The sequence below is a fragment of the Zonotrichia albicollis genome, chromosome 6, assembly GCF_047830755.1.
Source record: "Zonotrichia albicollis isolate bZonAlb1 chromosome 6, bZonAlb1.hap1, whole genome shotgun sequence".
Classification (NCBI taxonomy): Eukaryota; Metazoa; Chordata; class Aves; order Passeriformes; family Passerellidae; genus Zonotrichia; species Zonotrichia albicollis.
Window position 1 is genome coordinate 37,030,543 of NC_133824.1, and position 22,093 is coordinate 37,052,635.

Sequence of the window (22,093 nt, forward strand, 5' to 3'; positions counted from 1 at the left end):
TGAATTGAGTACAGTGGAGAGCCACCAATTTTGTTTCTCACTTTGGCATACTACAGAATTAGATACATAGATTTCCAGCCATCTATCTGAAGATATATGACAAATAATTTCCTGCTTCCCTGTCTGTGGGTTTTTTCTCTGGGAAATTAAATTGTGACCAGGATATTCCACTGAGCCTGCACTGCTATACAAACTAAGTAACAGATATTGGGTCATGGCTTTATTCCTTCTTTTTAGGACTGCTCTCCATGTCATTTCTTCCTGTGCTACTGAATATTTGATGACTTCTTAGAGAGATGCACAGCTTATACTTTACGTCTTTCTAAAAGGAGTGCTAGGTTACTGATTCATTTATAATACAGTAAAATTAAACTAAATGAGTTAAACACTTCTGTGTTAAAGTGATCTTGCTGGGTAACAGCCAAAGCTATCAGAAAAGCCCAGGAGCATTACTTTCATAATTTTTTTTTTCCTCCAGAGAACCAGTTTATCATTCCTACCCCTGTAAACAAACATGCCAATGCTATCACTTCTGTGATACACATTTATCATTATTGACGCATTTTATCACATTGCTCTACAGCTTCTTTGATCTTTTCAGTTGTTAAATATCTCCAGTTTTCCCTCTGTAAAACAATCTTGCCCATGAGAGAGAGCTGCTAGCAAGAGGAAGGGACATACATATTTAGGACCAATACATTTGATAATCAAGTATTAAAATGAAAACAGAAAGCTTTCCTGTACAGAAACAATGCACAGGTTTTTTTCAGTGGGTACAGAAACACCAGCACAAGGAAAGATTAAGTCACATGTGCACACAAAAGCAAACATATAGGAAGGAAAAATCACCACCAGAGCCAACCAAACTCCCCACTATTACAGGTGGGATTTTCTGAAACCTCCGCCCCTTACAGGCAACATTTTGTAACAAAAGCTTTCACTGGAAACAAGCACCAGAAAATTCTCTACTTTTTTTCAAAGTTAGGGGTAAAATCAACCTAATATTTCTTTTTCTCTCTGCATACTTATAAGGCGTTACTAATCTTCACATCTTCTGAGAAAATATGTTTGGGTTTAATAATTTATGTCTTTAAGCAAAGCTTTTGCTAACTGAAATGTATACAGTCATTCTTCCTCTAAATACAGTGATGAGGGCACTATTTCTCCAAGTCACTTAGACCATTTGACCAACAATCAGCAACCAACAGGCAATCAAGGAACATGGATTCCCCCGATGGAGAAAAAAAGAGCCAGTGGGAAGGAACTTTCCCTTCTATCAGTTTGATCTTTACTACAACAAGCCTCTGTAGATTTCCTCTGTATAATTAAAATGTTCTCCCTTTAGGTTCACTATATTTTCTGAGGCAAAGATCTTTATCACTCTAACCATAAGAACTAGTGTGAATATATGTATGTTATTTCCACTTTAAAATGTGGAAGAGGACTTCAAAAGCTTTTTATTTATTGTAGCTGCTGCGCACTACATATTTGATAAAAACATCATAAGCAGTTTTTCCAACTCAGTAAAGCTATGTAAGGACAAAGAACAGAAGATGGCTACTGTTCTTTTGGGTCCTCAAAGACTGTGGAGTAACCACAGAACCCAGGTTTTTCTTAGGAATGTTGCCAACAGCAAGGGTGAAATTAGTTTTTGCAGTGCACAAATGGCTGGTAGTTGCAACTACCATATAAAGCACTGCCTTGGTTAGCAAGGCCATGGTTTTTGACATGGAACATACATACATTCACAACTACAAATATATTAGAATAACCTCACGAATCTACAAAAATATCCTTTTCTACCTCAGAAATAAATTGACTTCAAGCGATAATAGGTTGTACTAATTTGTGATTCCTCATAAAGTGATAAACCAGCTGTGGGAAACCCAAAACTGCAGTCTTTCTGAGCTCAAGTAGAAGCATTGCAGCAAACATACTATAAATGATTTTGCTCCCCTTGTCTCAGAGAGTGAAGGTCATTACCCACTTAACCAGTCTAGAAAGCAGTCTATTTCAATGTCTTTCCAATTTCTGAGGTGTTGTATACTTCACCACTTACCAGAATGCCCTTCTGGAAGAAGAAAGCAATTTTAATGTGATCTCTGTGTAATGTTGTTATTATGAAACATAAATCTTACTAGTACTTGCAGGATACTGCTCGTCATCTTTGTCATGGAAATCACCTGCCGTTGTCCCAAAAGAGGTATCAGGTGATACAGATGGAAATTCATCACCTGTATTGTGATGGATAAATCATTACTATTTCATAAGCTCAGTTACAATAGAGTACTCACAAGTACTTCAACTATTCCACCCTGCAAGCTCCATTCCTTCATGTACTGGTCCAAGAGAGAAGAAAGATGCAGACCCCACACAAGCTTATCTCACTAACACAGTAAGGATATTACCCAAACAGATCGTTTGAAGAGAATGTATTACAGTGACAATGAACATTCTGGCAATGATCTATTTATGTGCTACAAGATCTCATTATAGCTGTAGGACATGAGGACAGGACTCTAGAGCAATGAGTAAAGTTATTCATATTCCCCTCTGCTGAGATATATTCCGAGGTTTAGTCCAAAAATCTAGATGATGCATGCAAGCAGAGATGGTAACAGTTGTAACAGCAACCAACAGAAATACACTGCACACACCTTGGGGAATGTGGGGAATGTTTCTGATCCTAGTTCCTTAGCTAGACAGTCTTAGGATTTACCTTTAATGGTGCTAGCTACATGTCAAAACAAGCATAACATGCCGTGAGTACACCACCAGTGAAAAGTAATTTTATAATCCTAATGTTCTTACTTTTTTTTTTAAATTAATTTCAGTATGTATTGAGGATAGTAATGCAAAATACTGCTATCCTTCACTGGTAATTTATTAGTGATTTGATAAAGAGCCTGTAGTCACACAGTAAGCTTTACTGTTCTTAGAGGATGACTTATATCTGTATCCCTGACATTCAACGGGAGCGATTCTTTCAGACCTCTGATAATTTCAGTCACACAAGCAACATAAAAGATTAAATAAAGTAAGTGGAAAAGAACATGGCATTTGTATTTGACAGGGCCCCATGAAATTAGTCTCAACCTACTGTCCTTACCATAGATTCCAGGAAATTCCTTTTCACCTCCTCCAGAAGAGTGACCTGGGAGCTGTGAGACTGGAGTAGGACTTCCATAATACGAGGGGCTGGACCTGCTGATGGAGGCATCCATGGCAGTTGTCTCATGAGTTGATCCACTACCTGCATTTTCATCATCCACCCCTGAGGTGGAGGACTCTCCAGCGGTGTGACGTGTGCCATCCGCGTTGAAGCTGGAGCCATCCGCGTTGTCAATGACTGCGGAAATAGAATTAAACGGAATTTGTGTCAAGGAGATACACAGCCATAATAAAGAATAGTGCCTATGGATTAATACCAGTTCACCTGGTTTTAGCCTCCTATCTAACCTAGATAATACATCACTAAAATATGTCTAATGTATATATGCTAATTTATATGTTTTTTGCATTTGTAGGCCTGAATTCCATCACTTATTTTTTTCAAACACCTTGATTTTAACATAACGTCTTGGCATTTGTAAAGTCAATCAGATTTTAGAGTTGGAAGAAATAATTTATTATGAGCCTTTTTTCCGCTTCCAGCAGCTTTTCTAACAAACAGTTCAAATCAGATGTATGAAGGCTGCAGTCTTAAGCAAATTCCTTTACCTCAAAGGGATGCTGGCAGCTCGGAGGTACCAAAAAATGTCAAATACCTATACAAAAAATGTTTGGTATCCTGAAATAAGCCAAACTTCATAGGCTTTAGGGGAAGACAAGTGACTAGTTGCTTTAATTTCTACTGAACATCTCTTAACTTCTTTTTCTTACGTTCGGCTTGGCTTTTTTAATATTAGTGATTGTTTATGTAAGATAAGATAACCAGCTACTAAAAACTGAGCAAGTGTATGTCTTTCTAATCAGTACAGTACCTATTTCATCCTGGTTGCTGAGTAAGGAAGTATCTATTTTTACAACTGGCTCACATGTTTTTTCCTCTGTTTCTGTGAAAGAAGGAAAATAGAAAGTATTAATTAAAAAAAATGGATTAAAAAATTACATGTATACCCAAGTCAATTGTACATAATGACAAAACATCAGCTTCAGATGAGGAGGACTGGAAGCAAATTTCCAAACAAATGCTATTCACTGATGTGCCACCTTCCCAGGTGGGGCACTTTGAGATTGTTCCGTCAGCTAACAATGAGATTCCCCATTTCCATAACCATTCCAGAAAATGTTTGCAATCAGTGCCAGTTAAACCAGCCTTATGACACAGTTTCAACGCAGTCAGACCCACTGTCACTGTGGCAGTGGCAACTCTAATGTTTTTAGCCGGCAAGGCCCTGTCCCTCCCTGGAGGGCTCAGCAGAAGCAGTGTGTGCCCCGCTCTGGTGAGCACTGCCGGCCCCTGTGGGCTGAAGTGCCCCACCTGGGGACGGTGTATGAGCTACCTGCTCACACTGCTGGTAGGAAATAATACTTGGGAGGAGTTATAAAGATCTGGAGGGGATGGACATCACCATTGTAGTACTCTGTGAGTGACAGACAATAGCAATTCACATGATACTACACCAATGCAGAGATTTTTAATTATATCACTACCAAGAACAAAATAAAAAAATATCACTGCATTCAAATCATCTATGAACTTTTCCTACAATTTTCTGTAAGAACTCTCTGCTTCCACTACAAATGTCACAATCTACTGAAATTCAAGATCCTGGAAGTTATTTTAGATTTTATTTTCAAACAGTGTTTTCAGCATCTGTCATAGACTATATACACTTTCCTAATAATTTGCTATAATATCTCCAACTATTGAAAAGTCCAAAAGCTTAGATGAAAGCGGTCTGCTGCTGACACACGTTGCTGTCCAGCTGCCTCATGTCTAGATGGAGATTTGAGTGAGCAAATACTGAATGAATCTGCCAACAGGAGAGCAGCAGCTCTGTTCATGGGCCTGGGATGGGCACTGCAGACCTCGGAGCTGCTGCAGGTGGCAGCCACCCCAAAAACATAAAAACTGCTCCTGGCTGTAAAGCTCACGTCTGCATGAACAGAAGAGCTGAGTGCCAGGCTGACAGCAGTTGTGTCTTTCAGAATCACTGCTGCCCTGGTTCACTTCACTAAGCCATTATCATGAACTGTTCTGAAGCTGCAAAGTTTGTCCCAAGGCCAGAAAAGTGATTTAGTTCCAAATACCCTGAAAACAAAATGGTCATTGCTGAAATTACAGATTCACTTCCAGAGGCTGACAAAATGTATTTCTTCTCAGCTGAAAACCAGGCTATGTTTATTATATAAACCCTCATCCCAGTACCTTAAATAGGCGATTACATATGTTATTTTTAGTTAATCTGTTCCTAAAATGCATCATAAAACCATCTGCTTACCTGTTGCATTGTAACAGTATGCATCATACCGAGCAGTTGCATTTGCTGAAAGTTTGTAAATGCCAGTGTTATTTGCTGCACAAAGATGATAGGGATTGATCCGTGGGATAACAACATACCCCACCACAAAACCATACCTGTGAACAACAGAGGTAAATAAACCATATTACTTACTATAGCAGACATCACCTCAAACATTAAGAAGCTGCAAGGAAACTATTATTTTTTAAAGGCTCATGCATTTATTCATATTGTTTTGCTTTTTTGTTCCTTTTTCATTTGAATGTTCCTTTCTCACATGCAGCTATATCAGTCTCCCATCACTCAACATCATTTTGTGTTTAATTTCTAGACTTAAACACATTGAAATTAAATATGCATCTTATTGGCTAGCTAGGGTGATCAGTTCCAGAGCAAGGGAGTGAACGTGAGGGAGGTGAGTGCACTTTTTGTTCAGTGTGAGCTTGTATTACCTGACACTAAATTCCCGTTCTTTAGGGATTCACATTTTCATTGCCTTGACATAACACACCGAAACATTTCACACAGCAATGTTGAGGGCTCAATTTATGGTACTTGAGCAAGTTTAAAGAATTATTGCAATCCACATCATTATCTGCAAAAACTGATGGCCTAGTAAAATATTCAAATACAAGAATCATTCATCCACAAATTCTTACTGTATCTTTCAGCTGAACAGTGTGATTATTGTGCACAGAGCTCACATAATTCAGTGAAGACTGTGATTACATAAGGTACAACACATTGTTATTGTTTTGCAATCCTGTAACACCTGACTGATTCCAATGTATTTAACTGGAGATGTGATAGAATGGTAACAAGAACTGAAGTTTGGTTTGGGTTTTGCTTTACTTCTTGAGAGGAATGATTTATCAAGAAGGAGCAAATGTCACAGCTTTGCAATTTTTTATCTAGGAACATCATTTGAGTTTCATGTCTAATGTGCAGATACCTGCAATTCTGAAACTCTTGTAGGTGGAATTATAAATTGCTTTACTCATACTCCCAACTAAGCTTACAACGCTGACACTTTACAAACCAATATTGACCTACTTGTGTTATGCTCTGTTGATTCATCATATTCACACACATTTGGATGGTTATATACAGCATATTTTCCCTCTCCTACTCACATTTAATAAGAGTTAAAGCTTACTGACAAGGATTACTTCTAGCACAGGATCAGCAAATGAATGCAATAGGGTGGGAGGGTTGGCCAGAAGGAAGGGAGGAAGAAATCCTATCTACATGGCTTGCATGTCCAAATCCGTCCTCTGGTAAAATGTGAATTAGTGAATTGTAACATTAATTAAAAATTACAGCTTCCCCCTGGGGGAAAAAAAAAATCTTTCTTCTTCTTTCAATTGCCTTCATACTTTAGCTTTAGAAAATGCTTTTCATAGTTTAGAATACTCCTAATTGCTTGCATAGAAATCTCTACCCCTATGCATTATTTAGGATTTGATCTTTAAATATTGTGTAGTGCTGGGCAATTCAGAATGCTGTGTATGTTCATGTGCTAATGTCTGAAAAGATCATGCCTACTGCATTATGAGGGACTTCCCCTCAGAGTAAAGAACTCTTTCTAGTCTTTACATGGTTCAATTTTAAATTACATTTCCACTTCTAATGGAAGAATCCCCTAAGAATTCTCTGTTCACATAGTCCACCACCACCACAATACTTGTGAAATGAACATGCCAGAACAGGAAATAGTTGCAAGCAGCATTGATGTCAGTACTATTTCTCATGGTACCAGAGTGAAAGTCTTAAAATTTTGGAGACATGCCCACTGAATTTTTCTGTGCCAGTTAGAAGATAAATTAAATTTCTCCATGCTTGCTGTTTAAGTCAGACTGCAATAAAGTTGAAAATTTGCTGACATTTACTTAAACTCCATAATGGTGTGCCACCATGAATCTCCTGGGCTGCAGTGATCATGCAGTGGTGGAGTCTGAAGTCCTGAGAGAAATGGGCAAGGAGAAGAGTGAAATCAAACTCCTGAATTTTAGGGAAGTAAACTTCCAGCACTTCAAGGAGGTAGTCAATAGGCCATCCTGGGAAACTGCCCTCAGGGACAAGAACAGAGGTGGTCTTCAAGGATTCCTTCCAATAAAGTGCAAGAGCTCTTGATACCAGTGTAAGAAATCAGGAAACCAAGCCAAGGGATCAGCACAGCTGTTTTGGGACTAAGGCACAGGAAGAAAATGCACAGGCAGTGGAAGCAGCGCACCATTACCAGCTGGGGTATAAACACACTGGGAGCAGCCTGGCCAGAAAAACCTGGGGGTACTGCTGGATGAGAGGCTGGGCACGAGCCAGCAGTGCCTGCTTGCAGCCCAGAGAGCCAAACTCATCCTGGGCTGTGTCCCAAGCAGGGTGGGCAGCAGGTCAAGGGGGGAGATTCCCCCTCTCTGCTCTGAGACCCCCCTGAAGTGCTGTGTCCAGCTCTGGGCTCCCCAGCACAAGAAGGACATGGACCTATTGGAGTTCAGAGGAGCGCCATGAAGTTGATTACAGGGATGAAGCACCTCAGCTATAAGGAAACACTGAGAAGATTGCAATTGTTCAGCCTCACATACTTTTATTCACTTAATTTCTTTTAATTAAAGGTTTTCTGCAACTTCTAGTCCCTTGGTCTAGTTACTTTTTGAGAAACTGGGGAGTCTGTATCATCCACATTTGTTGCTCTATACATCATTAATTACAGCAGATAATTAGGTCACTTGACAACGTGGTTTTGGGATTTTTAATAATTACTGTAGCTGTCATGTGAAACATCTCCATTCACAGATTACAAGAATGCACTAGTACTGTGGCCATTTTTTCAGTGGGATGTCAAGAGCTGACCCCTCACAGTACCACCTGCTGCTCTTTACTGTTCCTTGGCAAGACTGAGTTCCCTTCACTGCATTCACCATCCTCAGCCTTTGACCTCAAATTAGGTCCTTCCTTCCCACATACTTATCTTACCAATTGTTCAGTGACACACTAGAATATGAACATCTTCCTAACTAGCTGATTATACGGTCAGTCTTTTGTTACCTTTATATTTTATATGTGTGAGGTTGTGATTTCTTTAAAAAAATAAATGGCAAAAAACTATGGCATCAAGGACTTACTTATTACTGGACTCAGAGCAAACATGCACATGCACAAAGATGGTTTTTTCATTATAGAATATAACTTACTTAGCCAATCATAGCACCTACAGTAAGTCAAATGTAATTACTACACTAGTGGTGTAATGATATACCATGTCTTCAAGTTTCTTTACCTGCAAGTTTCAAATCCAAGCTCATGAGCTTTCTTCAGCTGCTCTAGTGTTGCCAAGGTACTGTTGAGAGCTCTGCAGAGTTCAACTGCTTCAGATCGTGTGAGACTGTAGCGACCATTTTTTTCAACATGAAAAACTCCTCCATATCTGCAACTTACATTGAATTCTGTTATCAAAAGAAAAGAAAAAAAATGTTAAAAATGTATACCTAATGCTTCACTGAGACCTGGAAATTAATTTTTTCAAGTATAATGCTTTCAAAGCAAGCCCACAAGTAATAGCTACCAATTCGTTCAAAAAAGCACTGCCACTTTCAATCACCTTTTTCATACTTTCCCTCTTTGGGCTGAGCCAAATCTTCAGTCTTCCCAAAACCAGCAATACAACATGTTTTTGTAGGGTATCTAGGACAATTAACGTGCCATTAACACTAACGTGCAGAAGAAAGGGTTAATAATAATAATATCAATACAAATAAGCATAGTCACATGCATAGAGAGAAATGGGGAAACAACAGGACACTTGAAAGCAATGTGAATTAATTTTGCTTCTGTCCCACCTTTCCCTCAAGAGAAAAAAAGCAGTGGCAACTCCAAACTAGAATGACAACTGCAAAGCACACTTCATAGGAGTAGCTATTATTTCCAGTGCGAAGAGGAGCATGACTCATTTTTATCTTAATTTTAATGGAAGTTCCATGTGAAAGCAAGGGAAAAATAGACCAGTCTTCTCCAATATTAAAAGGGTGTGTCCTTACTGTTTATTTGAAAAAAAAAAGATGATATAGGAAAACTGTTTTTCTAAAAGACACGAGATGCAATTCATGCACATTTGCATTAACATATTATAAATAATGAGCAACTTTCCTAATGTGATTTTTGCTTGACAGTTTATTTTGTTCTACAGCATAAATGTGAAAGAAAATGATAATATCCAAGGCATGCACTCTTTCTTTAATTACTTTTGTCCATTCATAAATTGATGTTATTCTGTGTACAAGGTATCTACTCAGTGTAAACCTCAAGGAACTTTCCTTTCCATTGCTCACAGGAAATACTGAAGGAGATAAAATGCAAGAGATAAGATGCAGGCTGGGTGATACATGAGAGGCCAACCACTATTCACAGCATAGGTAGGAGGCCAACAGTACTGATGCTTGCTTGTCCAAAGAAGCTCAAAAGCTGTGCATCCAATCTTGAATGCTTGCACCATAAGCAACAGAATTAATCATTATTGTTACTTGGATAGCCTTCCCACAAAATTAATGGAAAAAAACCCTCTTTTCCAACAATTCGACCTTCCCCAGTATTGGCTGGAAAAAAAAATTAATTTAGACAAAATCAATTGGTATTTCAGAGCTGTTTAACAGTCTTGTTAATTACAGTTCTTTGTATTTTTGATATTTTGTTGTCACATGTCATTAAAAAACATATGGCCCTTCTGCCACTCCTTGACTACTGCTAGGATGGAGCTGCTCTCACATCTGCCATGCCAGTGACTTCTACTTTGGCTCCAAATATTTCATATTCAAAGCCTGATAGTGTCCTGGACGTTGTCCAGGTAGTACCTGTATTAAGCACCTATTAAATTACCTAGACAAGAAAAAAGGTTTCTCTTTACTTTTCCCTTCTTGATTCTCTCTTCCTAAAACACACTCTGTGAGGCCCAAGACTTAATGTTAAATATGGGGATAAGATCACAAAGCTGTACTTGATTACTTAGACGTAACAAGCTCAGAGATTCTGGAGATAAATTTTCTTGGAGCATCAACATCTTTTCTGATAATTTTAGGCTAATTTCTAAAAAGCTTTCAGTGTGAAAGCAGATACCACATACACTTGCTTTGGCTTCCATTTGATTGCAGTTAATCCTAGATTCACTGAATTATAAAGTGAAGTTTGCTTTTGTTTAGAGAGAGTTGAATTAGCTATCATCAAACCTCAGCCCACTCCTGGTTTTTAACACAACAATTTTTGCTCTATTACCACTCTGAGATTCACTCATACTCAGAATTCTGCTTAGAGAGTCAATTACTTAGTGTTCTGCTGCTCAGAAAAGTAGGCTTACTCACACAGATAGGCTTAATGGAACGACACGTGGGCTGCATGCCTGCACGTGTGTACGTTTTCCATGGAAATGCTGAGCCTGAGCAGACCCTGCACCCCAGGACGCTGCTGGGGGTACCAGGCTGGCTGCACGTGCGCTGCCCAGCTGCAGGAGAACGCCCAGCCACGCTCCCAGGAAGCCTTGCCTGCGCAGCATGGGAGATCACGTGGGTGTCCAGGAAACCCCAGGCAAAAATGTGGCAATCCAGTTCTCAAAACTGGGTTTGAGGCCATCCAATTCGTTGGCACTGTGTCCTACAGTAATGCTGAGACAGCATCTCTGTCTTCACTTTGATGATATCTTCTACGCCTACTATTCCAAAAGTACCACTGCTGTAGCAGAGACACTCTGTTCATGAAGAGCTGAGTATGGAAAAAGGACCAAAGCAGTACCCAAAATTCACACAGAATTTCATAGTCTAAGCAAATTGTGTAGATACAGCATCTACTCTTTGAAGGCAGTGATTACCACATTTTAAAAATGAGCTATCAGGGAACACAGCATTTTTACTGTATAGTCTCAGATTTTAACGTTCACACAATGGGGAGGGACCCTTAACTGCATTAACAAAAAAATTCTAATCACACCAATAAATACCATATCAAAAACAAATTATGGGATCTAAACTAAATTAATACCTTCATTTTTTTTTCCCATGCTCAGGCTTACAGAGTAATTTTGAATTAAGGAAGAAACATGACTGAAATTTAAATCAAAACACATATTTCACCTTTTCCCATAGGGCAAGAAGGCCAAATCCATTAATTTTATATTGATGTTACTTAGCTGGCTGTAACACACTTATGCAAAAGATGGGTTTTTATTGTGTTCCAAGAGCCAAGGCAATGTAAAACTCATTCCATGTGACTGACTATTGCTGATCCTTTTAACATTTTTGAATCTTCAAACGGGCTGACTCAGAGTGGACTCACAGTGAAATCACCAACAGCACGCTAACTTTCCCTCCTTCCTTCTCCTAGAGCTGTCTGGCTTTGGGGACTGACAGGACACAATCCTTCCTTTTTTTCTTCATTCACATGATTTGCTAGAGCTGTTTAATAATAGCCCTTGAAGAAGGCAAACGGTACGAAAAACATCTGAATTTTCATAATCATCAATCTCACCCAGACCATGAGATTGGGTGACACAACCCAAAGCCATGAAGTGCTTCTGTCTGTGCTGAGCTTTATGAGCATGGAAAGCATTAACTTCCACATTTCTCCCCATCCTTGCTGGGATTTCTGGTGCCCTCTCTCAAGCAGCTGCACGCAAACCTTTCTCTGCTATCCTCATTCACACATCTAAACCAGATTCAATCAATACTTGTCAGCCAAAATCACTAACTTTGGTTCCCCAGACAATTTGCTAGCTAGAGCCCACTGGTAGGGTGGAATCACCTCACACAGACTAAAGAGCATTGTCCTGTCAGAGAAGTGTGAGTTACACCCTGATAATTAATAGGAGAGGCTTGTTAGAAACTGTCACTGTAAGAAACCAGGTGCAATTTCCACTTCCACCCTGATTCTGCAACCCTTATGTATAATGAGTAACACTGACTCATGCTAACTCTTCTCACTGGAATTAATTTTCCATGAAGATTTTTGGTATACTGTATGGATGCCTCATGCTCTACTCCCCAGTTTTCATTGTTTTCAAGACACCACCTGGGGGTTTCATTCTCAAACTGTCTTTTTTTGGAGGGAAAGAAAACAAAAAGCAGCAGATCTTTTAGCAGCTGCAGAGAAACATCAAAGTAAGACAAGAGGAAGATGTGCGAACACCCTGCCCGCTGGAGCGAAAGCAGTGTAAGACCTGTACGTGCTAACAGACTTCTTGGTAAAACCGCACGCTGAACTGCATGGCAACCAGGAAATGTTAGGGGGATGTTTTGGTGGGGATTTTCCTTTTCAGTTTGTGGTTCAAGATGACTGATAGCTCACCAGGATGTGCTAAACTGCGGCTGACAAAAGGGACAGAACTAGAGGTTCGACAGCGCATATAGTTTTCATTCTCTTTGTTTTAATAGATATAGGATTTACATTTACTGTAAGAACTATGTTCTATATTTATTAAACTGATTTCTAGCTCTAGGCAGATGTACATGTGTAATTGTTTCCTTATAATCACAGATTATTGAATTTTGTACTGACACTTCTGAACAGGAACCACTACCAGCTTAGCACTGGTACCTGCACTATGAATATTATCGCCTGCTTTAAATGCATGCCAGCAATGAAGCAGCAAAAACTAACATACTGGAAACAGATTCAAATATACTTAAAAGAAAATCCTAGTCATTACTATTCCTCTTCAAGCAAATCTATGAATTGGGCCACATGAGTGCTAAAATCTGAGGAGATCTGGACAATTCAGATCTTGTCTCTCAGTTCAGACCTATCTCTAGTTATGCCTGGTTTTCTAATTGTTTCTCAAGAAAACTACTTTATGGCTAAATAAGAATGAAATTTCATATGGGATGGATTCATAAAACATTTCAGGATCCAAAACATTTTGTCAATGTATATATTACGTAAGTCTGATTACTGCCATTTTGACATCTGTGAGAACTTAAAATGTACAAAAACTATTATTCAGTGATTACTTAATATACTACAACACACATGGGCCTGGAAAGCATTATCTGCTGAGTATTCTACCTTTTTTTCAGTCTATTAGTAAAAAAGTTCACTCAAGCAACTTGCAGCCCAGGCAACTGTAACAGGATACAGAGGCTTTTACCTTTATGTCAGAAGTTGGACTGAAGCCCAAGGCAGTGATGAAAACCACTGGATAGCTGTTTGTTAGGTTATGTGAAATGATTCATTAATCCCAGCCACACTCACTAATAGACACGTGTCGACATCATTAAAACACACCTATACTTGAAACCCTCAGGGCTTGATGAGGAAAGGAAAACTGTGCTGGGAAAATAGGACTCAAAACTGGGATGACTACACACTGATCAAAATTCAGAAGTCAAATTTGCAAGATCCATGTGAATGAAGCCAGCAGTCCTTTACCATCCCAACACAAAAGTGCCAAGGATCAAGCCACACATATCATCATTAAGTGTGGCTGGTTTTGTGTTCCTCCAGTTATGATATTCTGGTTCTGCCAACCAATATTCTCCAAAGAAAGCAAAGAAACAAATCTAGAAATAGACCACTTGCACCATAAGCCAGGATTCTCCAAATAGTGACAGTGAAAGTCTTCACAAATTCTTGGGAGTTATTCGATGAAATACTTTCCTTTCTAGATTTAGTGGCAATAAACCTTATTTTTAGTTTTCAAGTTATCCCTTGTGGATACTTAAATAAAGCAAAATAAGGAATTTGTTTTCTAGTATGAAATTACCCTTAATTCTGAAATTAAAATAATTCATTTGCACAAAATAAAATAAAATCACTTAAGAAAGTTAGGTTTAAATGTTTACATGGCTGCAATACATGTAGATGGTTTAAGGAACCCAGACAAAAGTTTTCCTCAGGGATCCTTTAAAATGTCATATTTTCATTTCAGTTTGGCATAGAAAAATGTTCTAAGCCTTGAAAATTGTAATGGGACAGAAAAACGCCACATAATTATATCCATAATAGATATGTGATATTCAGGGAGGGAAAAATTCTCTGCATACCTGGCTTTTTAAAGACAGCAATGTCCAGGAAAACAGTTTAAAAGGAATTTACCTGCATGTTTGCAAGGCATTCCTGCTATAAATAGAGACAAAGTATTCTTAGAAGCTGGGTGTGGTGACAAGAAAGTGAAGATGACTCTCCATAGATCCAAAGGTGTAAGTAAAGTCAGAACTTTCTTTGAAGTTGTGCCCAAGCTGTTCCTACTACCCAGTTGTATTTGGATACCTAGTAATTCAGTCTAGAAAAGCAAATAAGAGTGTAGCTTTCTCACTTTCCTGTGTGCTGTTAACTGCATGAAAAGCCATGAGACAGCCATGCTAACCTTGAGGTCCAAGTGGGCTGATGCAGATCTCTGCAGTGAAAAAGAAATGTGGCTGGACGTATGCACAGGGGCCAGAGTGGGATACAGTGCTGTGGGAGGTTCTCCTTTCTCCAAGAAAAATTAGCAAGTATTCCTTGCATTTCTGTCTTCTGGAAGTGCACACCGGAAATGGGATGCGAGACAAAGCTCAAGCTGCTGGCTTTCTTCTAAATTGTTGCTCCTAATGAATCTGCCTATGGATCATGCAGTCACTGTCTCTGCATCTGTCTGCTGATGGACAAAAATCTCCAGTCTCTTAACTGACAGCTCTCCTGGCTACTGCTTTAAAACAATGGGTGTGGGGGTAGTGCTATTAATAAATCAAGCCTTCACAGAGTCACTCAAAATGCAAGTAAGTACAAGAAATATGCCTCAGTCCTCAGCAGTTGCTGTAGGAAGAAAAGAATCTGCTAATGCATCTTCCAATCATACTTTATCTGCGTGGCAACTGTTGCTCTGGTAAACATCCTGAGTGAGCCGATACGGTGTCATCACTTATGATAAACCTCCTTGCTGCTGACACTAATATTAGTCTTTTTGTAATAGTCTCACCCAATAGGGAGCTGAAAGTTTTCAGACTCCAGCAGGACGTGGTACAGCTGCACAGCACCTCGGGGGAAAAGTTGCAGGCAGTGATATCATAGTCTGCAATTAGTTATCTGATATGGCCCCCTCGAAATGATGAAAACATAATCAACATCGCCGATACCAGGAGAGCTCCAGGCTGTACAGTGAGCAGTCTAACCCCAAAGGATGAGTAACAAGGGCCTGTGAGGAGAATCAGTTGGGATCAGTTCCATGCAACCCAGGTGAAGAAACACATGAAACAAAACTGGAGAATAATAGCTGGAGTCTGATTTTCACTGTTAGACCGATTTAGTTATTTGGGATAAAAGCAGTTGACACACACACAGAGGCTCAGCGGACAGATCCTCAGTCTGGAGCCCAAAGGACCTTACTCCTATTCACTGCTCTGTCACTTGTCCAATCAAAGAAAGGAACCTCAGTAATCTTTTCAAAACCTCTGAAAGCCAGCCAGTTAAAACAAAGATAACATTACTCTGATAGACATACCAAAGAAAGGAAGGCTGCTCAGAATATGCCCCACAGTGTAAGAATGACCTGTAAAAGTCAAAGTTCTTATGCAAGCTTCTGATGATGGAAGAGACTATTTTCACATCCACTACCCCTCTTGTTTTTCCCCTAATACAAGAATGACAGGGATCCCATAGTCTGTAACCAGATTGCCTAGGCCAGCAGGCAACTTCTCCTGGAATTTTTGGTGGCAAAATATTTCCATTTAATGGAGAGTTTGTGGGTCTATCCACGCATTTACTAGGGTTTCAAGAATCTTGAGATTTATACTGAAAATGCTGACAAGCAAGTAACTTTCCCAAGATGTATGCAGGTTATTCATACACTAAGCTACATGAGCAGTTAAATTTCTTTAATAATTCTTATTATTAAAGAAATTCTTATAGTCTTAGTTATGAATATTTTTGAACTGGTTTCATAAAAAAGGCACATTTAATAACTAGAGTTTGCAATAAGCATTAAGATGTACACAATGCTATTGCTATCACAAATATGGTGGGAATAGTGATATTTTTCCTATTAAAAAAAGTTTATTTAAATTTAACAATTCATGACAGGCAGTGAAGATTCTCTTGCTTGAGGGAAGAATGGGAAGGAAGCACTGGCAGTGGGGCCTTGATATTCTGTGACTTCAAATACTACATTAAATCCTACATATATTTAGGCAGTGGAGATACAAAAAGGCAATACACTTTTGCATGCATGGAATCATCCTCAAACAGTGAAGCATCATTGTTTCCCAAAGACATTACTAATTAATAAAGCGCCACAATATTTTTCCTCTCACCAAGGACATTACTTGAAGCAAAACTCATCAAGAACACTAGACAAAGCATCCATCCAGGACATAAAAGTACAGGCTAGGAGAAAAACTCACTGAGAGCAGTCCTGATGAGAAAAACTTGGGATTTGTCATGGATGAAAAGCTGGACACGAGCCATCTGTGTGTGCTCCCAGCCCAAAAAGCCAACAGCATCCTGAGCTGCATCCAAGGGAACGTGGCCAGCAGGGCAAAGAAGTGATTCTTTCCCTCTACTCTGCCCTAGTAAAACACCACCTGGAGTGCTGCATCCAGCTCTGGAGTCCCCAGCATAAGGACATGGACCTTTCAGAGCAAGTCCAGATGAGGGTCATGAAAATGACTGGAGGGCTGGAGCACATCTGCTGCAAAGAGAGGCTGAGAGAGCTGGGACTCTTCAACCTAGAGAAGAGAAGGCACTGAGGAGGCTTCACTATGGCCTTGCAGTACTTGAAGGGTTTTTTTAAAAAGAGGGAGAATTTTTGTACAGGCAGATGGCAATAGAACAAGGGGGAATAGTTTTAAACTAGAAGAGAAAAGATTCCGATTTGATGTTAGGAACAAGTTCCTTATTGTGAGGGTAGGAGGCACTGGAACACGCTGCCCAGAGAAGCTCCACCCCTGGGAGCATTCAAGACCAGGTTAGATGGAGCCCTGAGGGTGGCATCTCTGCCCATGGCAGGGGTTGGAAGGAGGTAATCCCTAAAGTCCTTTCCAACCCAAGCCATACTGTGATTCTGTGATGTCTTAGGAACAGCAGAAGTAGGTGATGCAGTGAGAAACCACTTTTCCAGGTCATTTGCTACCAATCACTGTGCATAGATCCTCTTGTCTTCCTTGAACAGCCCAAAAACATGTCTTAGAAACACCTTGCTATAACAAACTGCTGAATGATCTGACTCATAAAACTACTTTCTCTGGAAGGGTGGGAGACATCGGGCTATTTCCCAATATAGAAATCAATTCAAGATACCAAAACCAGTAAGTTAAAAAGTAAAAGATAAATTTCAATTAGTCATGTTGCCATGACTATCACTGTAGATATATTTGTATCACATCAGGGGTGGAAAAAAGGTGTCAATACATTGCCTTGCAATTGCTGTGAGTCAACACTGATGTGATTGTGACTGTGTTGATAAAATGGCATGACTTGACCACTATGAGTAACAAAATCAGACAGAAGACTTATACTATTAAGAAATTCAGTGTAGGTCTACAAAAAAGGGGTTGTGCTGATGCCTTGAGAGGTTACCTAGAGCAGAGAGGCTAGACAGTGTTAAAGGAACTAAGTAGGTATTTATTAAAAGGCCTTCAAAGGATACACCTTGGGCACTACAAGAGCCCATTCGTGGCTACACCCAAGATAGACAATGGGTCATGAGTTTTTGCACTTTTATAGGTTTTGGTCCATTTACATATTGGAGTTAATCGTCCAATTACTGCTTCAGGTTATGAAGTTCCATCCTCCCTGACTGCTCTCCTCAGTTCACTGCTGTTTATGCTTTTGGGGCCAGAAGCTGTAATGGTGTCCTTGGCTCTCCTTGGAAAACAGATTATTTTGTCTGACAAAACTGTCAGGAGAACTTGCTAACACTTCATATGAAGTTCAGAGTTATACAGTAATGCAGTACAGAATCTGCAAAACATGAAAGCTAAAACTTAAGGCATCAGTATGGGTGTTTCAAAAATTAGGAAAACACTTACTCTTACTCATAAGGGGTATTTTCTCACACATAGTGCTTGGCAGAAGGAAGGATTGCACAACCGACTCAGTGATGGATTGCCAAACAGTAACTGAAGAGAGTTTCCTATTTTTAAGGTAACAGTTTTCAGAGAATGCTCTGGTCCTCTGTGTTCTTGTTCACTTCCTATCCAGTAGAATAATATTTGCACAAGACCGTTTTTCTTACAACTAATCATAATGCTTCTTTCATCTGAAATCGCCCTGTATGTGAAATGATAGCTGTTTTCTGAAACTGAGGCAAGAGAGGCACTGATCTTGTTGATGGGACAAGGGGCTGGAGCTTTGGAGATATTCTATTACAGCTATATTTCTGTCTCTCTGTCGTCCTGCCCGTGAGGTAGGAATAAAAACACTGACTTCCCATGGCCTACAAAAATCACAAATCAGTATTTTCTGCAGGCAGCATGTTTGTCATTTCACTTCTTTCTCATTAGTTGGGAATACTATTTCTCTGTTAAATACTACTATACCTAGACTTCAAATTCAAAGTTCTAGGGTAATTTAAATACATCCAGCCTGACTCCACCTCTGCTGAAGGTGTTGATGAAATCCACCAGATAAGGTAACTCCCTCTTGACCAAATGTTGTAATATTTACGTAAACTCTGCGCAATGGAAGGAAAAAAAAAAAAGAACTAAATTTCAACAGAGACACCATCTACTTCCGAAGTGATATGGAATACATCTCAGACATGTGCTGGTGTTGAAATGTTTGAATATTTAAGGTACTGTAGGACATACTGAGGAGAGACCACTTGTTTTTGTTACTAATGTCTACCTTGAGCTTTGAAGATGTGGATGTGTATCAAGTAAACATTAGCAATAAATACGTTTGTAGGTTATTAACAAATATAAACCTTGCTGGGCTCAAGACTTTCAGTGCTGTGGCTATGTTTTAAGGGGCTTGTGATAACACAGAAGCAATTGAAGCAAATAACATTGTTAATACTTTATTTTGAAGGGTAGCCTAGTCAGGCACAGAGAGCTTTTTTAAGTTTTTCCTCCTTTTCTCAGCAAAAGAAGTTAATTAAAGAGTTTATTCATTTGCAAAAATTTTGGATAAAAATTCTACTGTTCTTTAAGGGCACTGTAGAAACATCTTACCAGTCTTGCACTATTCTTTATGCAATATATTATTTATACTGCACCAATGTACAATAGGTAGGGTCTCCACTGACATATATATAAGTAATAGGAGTTGTTACGAAATATAAAAGAAGAAGAAAAATTATCTCCAGCTCCAGAAAGAAACACAAAATACTTGTTATATGTACTACCTAAATTAAAATAAGCTCCCATCAAAGCATTACCAGAAAGCAAATTCAGATTTAGTCATTGGTCTTAACAATCTCCTACTCACAGAATATGTCTCCTCCTAGAAAACTGGACAACTGGGCTTTTTCTAATCCACATAAACCCACAGAGACAAATAACACTGTCTAGTGTGTATGCCTAGAGATGCCCTTCAAAATCACCTGAAAAACTGTGCTGATCTTACTCTTTCGTGATGCTCTAAGATTGCCCCAGCTTTGCTGTTTAAAAAAAAAACCCAGATATTGCTGTTCTCTGTCCATTGTGAGCACAAACAATATCACTACGGGATTATGTGTGAGACTTGGCAGATCAAGAGTATGTTGAGAAAATAAAACAAAACTTCTGTAATCTCTTCCCACCTAAAAAGCATCCAGGAAATTAAGCCATAAGAATAAAAGGAGGAAAAAAAAGAAACAAAATAGAATAGAACTGATCTTGCAGAAATATCACAAGACACAAAAATCATCATAGACACTTTTAGAAGCGCTCTGTAATATTTTATACCACAACAAGGAGCAAATGGATCCAGGGTTTTACTGAGGCAAGCCACAAATGCAGGAAAGAAACTTTTCTCTAGGCAGTCACCATGGGAATGTATCTCACATGCTCAAAATGTCTGGCAGTTACTGGTTTTAATACAAGAATTGTCAAGGGGAAAAATGCTTCTCTAAAACCTTAGCTGTGCCCACTCAGTGGTGAACTGGAACCACCAAGTATCTCTTCTCAGTAGGCCATAAAATGATTTGGCCACACTGTGGAAAAGAGGAGTTTAAAAGTTTAGAGCTCAATACCCAGTCTCAAGGAGGACATTTTTATTTTCTGTGCTAGGAGAGACTGTGCTCCTCACAAGACAAAGTTTACTCTGACTACTGCAATGGAAGAGTGGTATTTTGTTAATACCAATCTTCCAAAGTCACTGCACACTCCAGCCCTACAGCCTTTCCCAGAGCATCAAGTTTAAGCAGGAATACCTCCAAAATCTCAATAGGACAGTTTATATTTATCACTAGGAAATATTGCTTCAAACACGAGCAAAACTTGACTAAATTTAAGACATTATTCTTCAGCTAAGTATTAAACAAGTTTTCAAGTTCTCAAACCTAAAGAAGCGTTCATTCTGACAGCAGGGCAAAAGATGTAAGTCAATTCTCACTCGGCAAACAGCTTCAAACATCACTAATCATAAAAAGATAAGCATGGAATAAGAATTCTTTAAGGAAACTCTACTTTGCATTTGCTGTTGTCTAACAGGAAACAATTGCTATTGAACTCTAAAAAGCTGCCAGTCCTCAGTGCATATATAGATAGCAAACACACAAGTAAACAGGATAAAACTGTCAGAGCAATAGAGTTTTATCTGATTTTTACAGCACTGCTACTGGTGAAATTGATTAAAACAAAATATGTATTATTTCACTTCCATGTTCTAAGGGTTCCTACATGTCAAATTCATATATAAACAACATACAGGAACAGAGAACAAAGCCCTGGTATTCATAAATACGAAGACTCATTATCAAAAGAAGCTTTTTTTCTACATTTACACACCTGTGTAAATGAGGGAAAAGGGAAAGGATGTGTAAATAATGAAGGACACCTAATCAAGCAGGAGGAGGAAAAATAAGGAAGTGAGTGAAAGATGCGTTCAGGCCGCACCCTCAGTGTCTCCATTATGAACGGATCACGTTTCTTTATAATTGGCAAACGCTACTTTCCCTTGAACCTGCCTGGTTAACTACTCCATCTTCCTTGTGCAGAAGCTTTGTGCAGAGCACCAGGACGGAGCTGGGAAGACCTGGCAGTCCTTAGCAGTGACATACTGTGTCACTCCCTCACCTCCTCATTCCGAGATAGGGACACTGTCTCAGAGATGCGAGCTGGCCGATGGCAAAGAGCGGGTAAAGCTGCCATGAGAGCCAGCCCTGCTGCTCAGCTGAGCTGCGGCATTTGCACGCTGCAGGAGGAGCACAGGCAGCCTGCTTGGCCCGGTGTGTGTGGGCACGTGGGCTCAGAGCTTGGCCTGCACGCAGCCGCAGCCTCGCTGCCCTGGCACGCACCACCCATCCCTCGCCGATACACCTCCCAAGCCGTGCTCCCAAGGAGAGGCTGCCAGCTCCAGATGCTGCTCAGCTTCTACACCCCACTTTGGCCATGTGGGCATGTGGGCTCAGAGCTTGGCCTGCACGCAGCCGCAGCCTCGCTGCCCTGGCACACAACACCCATCCCTCGCCGATACAACTCCCTGCTGGGAAGCTGTGCTCCCAAGGAGAGGCTGCCAGCTCAGGGCTGCTGCTC

The 22,093-nt window shown here is 39.7% G+C and overlaps 1 protein-coding gene across 9 annotated transcripts in view; it reads right to left on the reverse strand.

The window, feature by feature from the left end:
* Window positions 1-22,093, reverse strand: part of CD44 (CD44 molecule (IN blood group)) — a 50,948-nt gene that overhangs the window by 23,287 nt on the left and 5,568 nt on the right. For 8 of the 9 annotated variants that reach the window (XM_074543222.1, XM_074543221.1, XM_074543224.1 and 5 more), the window contains exons 2-6: window positions 8,746-8,911; window positions 5,448-5,584; window positions 3,984-4,055; window positions 3,110-3,349; window positions 2,139-2,234 (exon numbers count right to left, since the gene is read on the reverse strand). In XM_074543222.1, coding sequence (XP_074399323.1) covers window positions 2,139-2,234; window positions 3,110-3,349; window positions 3,984-4,055; window positions 5,448-5,584; window positions 8,746-8,911 — 711 coding nt within the window. The remainder of the gene's footprint in view (window positions 1-2,138; window positions 2,235-3,109; window positions 3,350-3,983; window positions 4,056-5,447; window positions 5,585-8,745; window positions 8,912-22,093) is intronic. The other variant, XM_014268709.3, reaches the window with a different exon arrangement.